The sequence below is a fragment of the Pelobates fuscus genome, chromosome 6, assembly GCF_036172605.1.
Source record: "Pelobates fuscus isolate aPelFus1 chromosome 6, aPelFus1.pri, whole genome shotgun sequence".
In the NCBI taxonomy this organism is placed as follows: domain Eukaryota; kingdom Metazoa; phylum Chordata; class Amphibia; order Anura; family Pelobatidae; genus Pelobates; species Pelobates fuscus.
The window spans coordinates 181638353-181647745 of record NC_086322.1 but is presented as its reverse complement, the minus strand read 5'-3'; the positions used below and the strand labels follow the sequence as shown (position 1 = coordinate 181647745).

At 43.7% G+C, this 9393-nt stretch overlaps 1 protein-coding gene across 1 annotated transcript in view; it reads right to left on the bottom strand.

The window, feature by feature from the left end:
* Positions 1-502: 502 nt before the first annotated feature.
* LOC134614581 (uncharacterized) overlaps positions 503-9393 on the bottom strand; it is a 185146-nt gene continuing 176255 nt past the window's right edge. The window contains exon 21 of the mRNA XM_063458544.1: positions 503-737. Within this exon, the coding sequence (XP_063314614.1) occupies positions 663-737 (75 nt within the window). The 3' untranslated portion in view covers positions 503-662. The remainder of the gene's footprint in view (positions 738-9393) is intronic.

Genomic DNA, 9393 nt, shown 5'->3' with positions numbered 1-9393 from the left:
GAAAAGGCTGCAAGTTGTGAGTATGGCTCCTTGAGAGATAAACTTATTCATGACAAAATAGTTCTAGGTATTAATACTGAGAGTACCTGCCACCGCCTATTGAAGGAACATGAGTTAAACCTACATGCAGCAATTGAGATATGTCGCACTGCAGAACTTACTGACAAACATATGAGAGCTATGGAGCAGGATAAACAGACTGACAACATCAGCACAGTAACACAGCATTTGAAATGGTGGCACATTCAATAAGAAATGTTTTGTATATGATAGAAATCAGTAGGACTAATTCACTAAACCGCGAGTTGTAGGGAAATGGCAAGGGAATTGCACATTTTGGGGCAGAGCAAAACCATTTTTTCAAATTCAGACGTTTGTCCTCAAATTTGCTATTCTTTTGTAGTTTTTCACAATCTCCAGTTTATGGCACACACCTAAATATATATATATATATATATATATATATATATATATATATATATATATATATTTTTTTTTTTTTTAAATCACCTCTTACATTGCTGTGAAAAAAGTAATGCATTTCCATCTGTAAATGCTATAATTGTACTATAGTGGTAATATGTCATGGAAATGTGTACTCCAGTAAACCTTTTTACACCAATATTTTCAGATTGTGCAGCAATCGAAAATAGAAGCATATCTTATTCTATTAATGATTTCAGATCAGGGACATTTTTGATTTCCAGGTCCAGTAACATCTGCCCAAATGCCTTTCCCTGAAAAAAAACACAAGAACATTATGAACATGATTTTTATTTTATTGCAATTTCAATTACAGCTTTCAATTATAACAATTATCCTTATTGGAGCATACTAACAGCAAAAGTTGTAGACAAGTGTGAAAAATACTGTAATCATAGAAACATCAATATATAATATAGATATAATAGGCGCAACCATTTGAAGTGGAATCAATTGAATAAAACTCTAGTATGCAGCACCCGCTATAAACCTTGGAAATAAGGTGCAGGTAGTAAATAACAAAAAGTGCTGGTGCGCAACATTTTTTAAAAAAACACCTCAAGTGTTAACCCCTTAAGACCGCAGCCAAATGTACAATTGTGAACGAAACAAAATGTAAACAAAACCTAGCATTTGCGCTATATGTCTGTCCAACCGTAATTCACCTCTTTCATATTAAATGCACCCCCCCCTTATTATATATCATTTTATTCAGGGGAAACAGGGCTTTCATTTAATATCAAATATTTAGCTATGAAACATAATTTAATATGAAAAAAATGGGAGAAAATAAGATTTGTTTTTATTTTTTTAGTTCTACACGACATTTTAACTGTCAATGTCATAATACTGTTTGCTTTTACTGCAATAAAATACACATATTTATGTTCAGCAAAGTCTCACGTGTAAAACAGTACCCCCTATGTACAGGTTTTATGGTGTTTTGGGAAGTTACAGGGTCAAATATAGCGTGTTACATTTGAAATTGAAATTCACCAGATTGGTTACGTTGCCTTTGAGACTGTATAGTAGCCCAGGAAATAAATTTACATCCATAATGGCATACCATTTGCAATAGTAGACGACCCAAGGTATTGCAAATGGGGTATGATCAGTCTTTTTTAGTAGCCATTTGGTCACAAACACTGGCCAAAGTTAGCGTTAGTATTTGTTTGTGTGTGAAAAATGCAAAAAACGCCAATTTTGGCCAGTGTTTGTGACTAAGTGGCTACTAAAAAAGACTGGACATACCCCATTTGCAATACCTTGGGTTGTCTACTATTGCAAATAGTATGCCATCATAGGGGTAATTTTCATTCTTAGGCTACCATAGGGTCACAAAGGCAACGTAAGAATATTACGTTTTTACATTACAGCCTAGGGATACCTCCACTGGCCACTCCTCAGATGGCTCCTTGAGGTGCTTCCTGGGGCAGTGCTGCACAGTGTGCAGAACTGACATTCATTGTCTCCACCCTCTGCATGAAGACACTGAACTTTCCTAATAGAGCTGCATTGTTTTAATGCAGCTCTATGAGGAGATGATGATTGGTCAGGGCTGTGTTTGGCTTGTGCTGGCTCTGCCCCTGATCTGCCTTCTTGACAAGCCTATGAGAAAGCATTATGATTGGCTTTTCATCAACACTCGTGATGATAGCAGCCAAGCAAGCAGATCAGGGTCAGAGCTAGCAGCAGCAGACTATAATAAAGGTAAGATATTACTATATTTAGGAGGGCCATGGGGGCTAGATTGTGTTTTAATACTACAGGGTCAAGAATACATAATGTTTCATTACATGTGTAACAAAAACAACAGAAATTAAGGTCACAAGGCCTAACATATCAGGTGTAATATCCAACAAGCTGGCACACACATTCCTTTTTGTAGAACAAATCTGCGCAAACAGATCACAAATGAATAATATAGTTGTATGAAAGATTTAATAACACGGGGGGCAAAGTCATAACATATAGTGTGCAATATCTCCGAAGCCAAATCAGTACAAATGTTTATTTAGCAGCACAAATCAGCACAAACAAATGTTTAATAATGTTGATGCAAAGTAGTTGATGTGCAATATCTTCAATATTTAGGGTGCAAAGTGATTGGGGTTTCATAAAAAATAACATGCATTATTTCGGAAACCAACTGGCAAAAATATTTATTTCTGCAGCACAAACAAATGGTATATTTTTTCTCAAAAAAATTTCATTACATGGTGCGGACGGGCTCTGATCACTTATACTCCTGGCTAATCATGGCAGCATCACTTATGGGTAGATCCTCCCTTAGCAGTCACAGGACAGGAATTACATAGAAACATAGAAACATAGAATGTGACGGCAGATAAGAACCATTCGGCCCATCTAGTCTGCCCAGTTTTCTAAATACTTTCATTAGTCCCTGGCCTTATCTTATAGTTAGGATAGCCTTATGCCTATCCCACGCATGCTTAAATTAATTAATGAATTAGACTGATGGGTATAAAGAATCCCTCCTCCCCTTACACCTCAGTCTTTTTTCCTGTCCTTAGCAAGTTCTACAGGACTTCTTACATTTTATTTTATGGCCACCTTCCTGCGTTTGTCGTGGGTTCGTTCCAAATGAAGTTCAGCCTCTCTTCATTTGAAGGACCCAGTAAACAGCCTGCATGAGCAGGACTACCTGGGTCAGATTCAGTGTATGTACTGGACTGCTGCGTTCCAGCGGGTTGCGCATGCAGTTTCCCCGGCGCTATTTTAACTGGGGGATCCTGTTTCTCTGCCTGCTCGCTGAGTCAGCTGTTGGTTGGAAGAAGTTGATCCTGTGTGCTCAGATTCTGCTCCTTTGCTCTGTGCTTGGCTGCCTGGAGTGGTTTTGTCGTTATCAGGTAGGATTCCTTGTTTCTTCTTGTGTTTCTTGTTTTTGGGTATTTGCTGGTCAGTTTGCTGCTGTCTCTTTTTACTGGGACATGTGTTTTACTTTCCTTCAATTCTCCTTTTAGTATGGATTCCCACTCTGCCTCTGCAAGATCCCTCTCTAGAAAACATAGGTGAGCCATTAATTTTTTCATGGGGGGAGAGGGGGGGAAGGGGGGTGTTAAAAAGAGTGCCAAACTAAGCCTGTAATATATGCTATATTTGGCTTTATTTCAGCCCCAGCAAGCATCTGGATTCTCCAGCAATGAAATCAAGAGAAAAGACCAATAGATGCATTAATTGTTCGTCACCTGCTCCGCATGGAAGGAACCTTTGCAGGGAATGCTTATTGGAAGCGGCAGATGTCCCCAGTAGGGGTTCCCCACAGGACGACCTTAAACTCTGGATTTCCCAAGCTATTGCTGAAGGCTTTAAGTCTACCATGGTGTTTAGTGGTCCGAGTAAGAGACGCAGAGCGGAACCTCATTCTTCCAGCTCTGGAGAAGACACTGATGTGTGGGAGGTCTCAGATGATGGTGCGGAGGAAGTTGAATATACCTCCAGGTCTCTCGACTCGAAGTCTATTGATAAACTTATTACCCTCCTCAAAGACACTCTTAGTCTCATGGAAGAAAAGTCTGAATTGAGAGAGGCTGACAGTTTTTTTGAGGACCTAAAACCAAATAGACCAGTTTTCCCGGTACATTCCTCAATTAGGGATATGATCCTTCAAGAATGGAATAAGCCAGAAAGGAAATCCACCTTGAAAAATAAATTCACAAGGATTTATCCTTTCTCTGCCGTAGACTGCTGCCTATGGAATTCAGTTCCTAAGATTGACGCTGCTGTGATTCATATGTCAAAGAAAACTAAGCTTCCTATTGACTCCATGGCATATCTCAGAGAGCCTATGGAAAAGCGTATGGATGGAGATTTGATTAAAGCCTATTTGGCCCTGGGCTCCGCCCTTCATCCGGCAGTGGCACTAACCACTCTCTCCAGGGCCTTAAGAGTGTGGCTCGCTAATTTGGAGGAGGACATTGATCGGGGTGTCCGTAGGGAACATCTCTTGGAGAGCCTCAAGGACTTTAGCCTTGCCACGGAATTCTGTTCAGAGGCCTAGACATCACTCGCATGATTGCCAAGAGTATGGCCCTGTCTGTGGCTTCTAGAAGGGCCTTATGGCTTCATTCGTAGGGAGCGGACTATGCCTCTAAGGCGTCCTTGTGTGGCCTTCCGTTCCAGGGGGATCTCCTATTTGGCAAAATTCTGGAGGATGCTTTTCAAAAAGCTGCTGATGGGAAAAAAGCATTTTTGCCTCAAGTAAGCAGAAAGAGCTTTTCCTCCTCCTGGAAGACTAAGCCCTTCAAGGATTGGTCCTTCCAGGACAGCAAAAGCTACAAACCTGGAAGGGAATATTCCAGAAATTCTTCATGGAAATCCTTCTCGCATTCTTCGTCCAATAAGGCTTCCAGAGGAAGAGGAGCTAGAACCCCTGGAAAGAACTTCTGAAGGTCTTCAGGCCCGTTCGGGGACTGTGGGAGGAAGACTGAAGTTCTTCTACCCAGTGTGGGCCGAAAATATTACAGACGTGTGGGTCACATCCATCATAAAGGAGGGCTACAGGATAGAAATTTCCTCTCGCCCAAAATCCGCTTTCTTCAAGAAATCCAGGGTGTCGGCAGTCATCAAACGAAGGGCCATGAGGACCTGCATTTCTACTCTTCTGGAACAGAAAGTGGTAGAAGAAGTTCCAAGACAGGAAAGGTTCCATGGGGTTTACTCCACAGTGTTCTTGGCCCCAAAACCCCAGGGAAAGTGGCGTCTCATCTTGAACTTGAAGGGTGTGAACTCCATCTTCGATGTAAGAACATTCAAAATGGAATCTTTACAGACCATCTTGAAGAGCGTCAAAAGAGGAGACTGGATGACCTCCATAGACTTGAGGGACGCCTACTACCAAATCCCTATAAACCGAGATCATATGCAGTTTATCAGGTTCTGCGTGCTAGGAAGGCACTTTCAGTTCCGGGGACTACCGTTTGGCCTCAGCTTGGCGCCAAGAACGTTCTTGAAAGTTCTTGTCACTTTGATAGCCTTCATAAGAGAGAACGGTATCAAGATCTTCCATTACTTGGACAACATCCTTATCATAGGTCCATCTCAAAGGATAGTAGCTCATCACACGTTGGTGGCAATGAATATTCTTCAAAACCGCAGTTGGCTTCTGAACGTGGAAAAAAGCTCCCTGTTTCCTTCACAGATGATCGTGTTCCTCGGAGCAGTGATAAACACCATATCTGCCCATGTGTTCCTGTCTCCGGAAAGGGTCACAAAGATCAGAGACAAAGTAGGGAAGCTACAAGGTCTCGAGACTGCCTCCGCAAGAGAAGTCATGAGTCTCCTGGGTTCTTTGACATTGACTATAGGGTTGGTAAAATGGGCCCAGTGGAAGTTTAGTCTGGTCCAGAATTGCTTCCTTCTCCAGTTCGATAGAGTGGGACCAGTAATAAATAAATCAAATAAATATTCTAAAGTAGGGAAGTTAAAATTACATTGAAGAAAAAAAAAATCTCCTATAACTTGTGTTAACCTTTTTTCATGAGATGCAGTTTTTTTCTTTAAAATTTATATAACAGGCCCAGGGCCACCATCAGGTGGTGACAACCATAACGGGTGGTGACAACCATGTCACGGGCCCGGCGGCCCTGGGGGGCCCCACGGCGAGCGGCGGAACTGCCGCCGGTGAAATTGCACCGGGGCCTGCACGCTGATGGGGCCCATCGGGTGGCCCACACACTTAGGGCCACCTGATGTGCCCTGTATCTTCAGGGGCCCGGTCAGCGCTGCGGCCGTGCAATAGCGTGACCGGGCCCCTTTAAAAAAATCTCAGCCGCAAAGTACTGCTGGGAGGAAGTGGCCGTCACTTCCTCCCAGCTCCCTCAGCGCCGCGCTGGAGGGAAGAAAGACAGGCCGCTGGAGCCACGCCGACTCCCATCAGCCACAGCCTTCCACCTGCAAAAAAAGGTAAGAAAAATTAGCTGTATTTGTGTATGTTAGTATGTATCTATGTCCGAATGTCAGTATGTCTGTGTGTATGTCAGTATGTCAGAATGTCAGTGTGTATGTCAGAATGCCTGTGTGTATGTATGTCAGAATGTCTGTGTGTATGTATGTCAGAATGTCTGTGTGTATGTCTGTATGTATGTCAGTATGTCCGTATGTATATCTGTATGTATGTCAGTATGTATGTGTGTATGTATGTATGTGTGTCTGTGTGTATGGATTTCAGTATATATGAATGTATGTATGTGTGTCTGTCAATATGTCTGTATATATGCGTGTATGTATGAATGTATGTATGTGTTTATGGATGTCAGTGTCTGTATGAATGTATGTTTGTCAGTATGTCTGTATGTATGTATATATGCATTTATGCCAGTATGAATGAATGTATGTCTGTGTGTATGTATGTCGGTGTATGTGTAAGTCCTCATGCATGTGTGTCTGTATGTATGTGTCTATCTGTCACTATGTATGCCTGTGTGTCTGTATATGTGTGTATGTCTCAGTATGTGTGTGTCAGTATGTATGCCTGTATGCGTGTATGTCTGTTTCAGTATGTGTGTCTGTTAGTATGCAGTTTGCAGTGGGAGAAAGAGGACAGTGGAATTACTACTGAGACTGTAAGTAACTCACAATTGCAGCCTCTCTGCCCCACCACAGTCCCAGGCCTCATCGAAGCCCCTACACCCCACTATAGTCCTTAATTGCAGCCACAAACTTCCCTACTACAGCCTCTATCCCTCCCACTACAGCCTCTATTCCCCACACTTGCAGCACTTACCCCGTACTACAGCCCTTAACTCCTCTTTTACACCCTATAACTCCCCTTTTACACCCCATTCCCTGATTACAGTCCTTACCTCCCACTACAGTCCCATATCCTCTAAACTACAGCCCCTCTCCCCCAATTGCAGACCATATTCCCCAAACTACAACCCTTTCCCTAATTGCAGCAACCCACCCACTTAAGCCCCTAACCCACCTAATACAGCACTTATCCCCCACTACATTTCCTAACACCCCATTTATAAATCATACCCCATAACGCCTCAGTTACAGAATCTATCACCCCACTACAACTCACTACTAGTGCCCCTCCCGAGATTAGGTTCAGGATTCGTCCCTGCCATGTCAGCCACTCCAGGTAGACGCTGTGCTCTGGAGAAACAGAGTGACATATATAGTGAGAGAATGACACAGTGCGCGTCCTGACTAATAAGGATGCACGCTGTGTCACTTTTCCACTACGTCTGTAAAGTCTGCCTACCGAGTAGCTTGTGAAGCTGCCTCCCTGAAATTAGGTGACTGCCTCCCTGAAATGAGTTTTGGCATGTTGGGATGTCTGTAGATGGCACTGTGCAGTTTAGATGGCACGGTTTATATATGCAAATTAACTTGTTGGTACACTCACAGGAAGGAAGTTCTAGGTTTTTTCGCTTGTTCTTTGTCTCTCCTCCTTTTACTTTTTTTTTTTTTGTAAATATGTTTTCATAAAAAAATAACAATCATATTGGGAAGTGTAATACGATCAATCAAATAGTGGTGACACGCAGGTCACAGCATGGCACATATATTTTTCCTCTCATTCCTATTTTCCTTCCCCTTTTTGTTTTTCCTCCTTCCCCCTTACCTTCCCCTCCCTCCTTCCCCCCTCTCCCTTCGCCTTCCTCCCTCCTTTACTTTTACCGTCTTTCCTTACCCACCCCCTCCCCTGCCCCCTTCCTCTCCCTTCCGTCTTCATTCACTGTTCGTTAATACTGGTTGTGTTTTGGAGTGAGTATCCAATAAGGTAGGTGGAAACAGTTTTCACTTCGCAAGATATAGAGACCCGCAGGTCACTATTGCCCTTGGTCAGCAGCTTGACGACCTATTCATGCGTTTTGGATACGCAATTTAATGGAGCGTAAGGTGAGGTCTAGATTTCGCATAACTGTATTGTGATTTAAGGTGAGGCAGCGTGTGTACCATAACTGGCTGTGGATAGGTCAGCGTCGGCTTTCTACTTCAGTAGGTATGGGCGACAAGACACGCAGGTCTCTACAACATTTGGTCAGAGGGGTAGGTGCTGTAGCTGTAGTACCCCTCCCACCGTGGGGTTTATTTTATCCCATTGGTGTCTTCAATGGGTGCGGGGTGAATTTGTGGGGAGTGGTCTCGTAGGGGGTGGTATGCCTCCCCGGTAACGTGGTTGTGCGTTTGGCCAATATATGTACTATCTAGTTTGTGGTTTGGCCAGTGGGTCGCCCACCTCCTTATCTGGTTTAACTGTCTTAGTGACTCCTGTTTAGTCGTGCGTCCGCTGGGGCAGGTGTCCAATGTGATCCCCCCGACGCTCCTCTATCTGAAGCCTCTGTTTCCTGGGTGTCTTATCTTTCGTCTGCTTGAGCCTCTAGTTTCATATTCGTATGTCAGACCCTTCAGTCTGGGGCGTGGGTGTATCTGTGTAGTGTGTGGTCCTGCGTGTGCTTCGTGTGTTCTATACTGTGTCCACCTGTGGGAGTGCATTCTTATGTGTGGGTCTGTGTGTGGGAATGGTCATGTAGTGTAATTTGCCGTTCTGGTTACTTTATCTTATAGGATCGTTGTATGCTATCTTCGAGAGTTGTGGGTGTGTCTGGTGTCTACCTGTTGGTGGGTGTCCCCTATGTTCCTGCCTCCCTTGGATCAGTTCTTTCCATTAGTGTGGCCCCCGTCTGAGCCCCGCGAGGGTCTACTCCCGCCAGGCCCCCACCCCAGCGGTGAAGGGTAGGCCAGGTTAGCGCAGATGTGGTGGTATCGCGTCCGACGAGCCCGGGTCCCCCGCCCCTCCCACTTCCCCTCCTAGTCGGTATCCGCATTTTGTGAGCGGTATATATACCAGGGTCTCCACTGCTCCATGTGTTTTTCTTGTCTTCCTAGTAGGTTTGCTATTGTGGATTCAGCTTTTTGTATTTCATCCACTTTGCG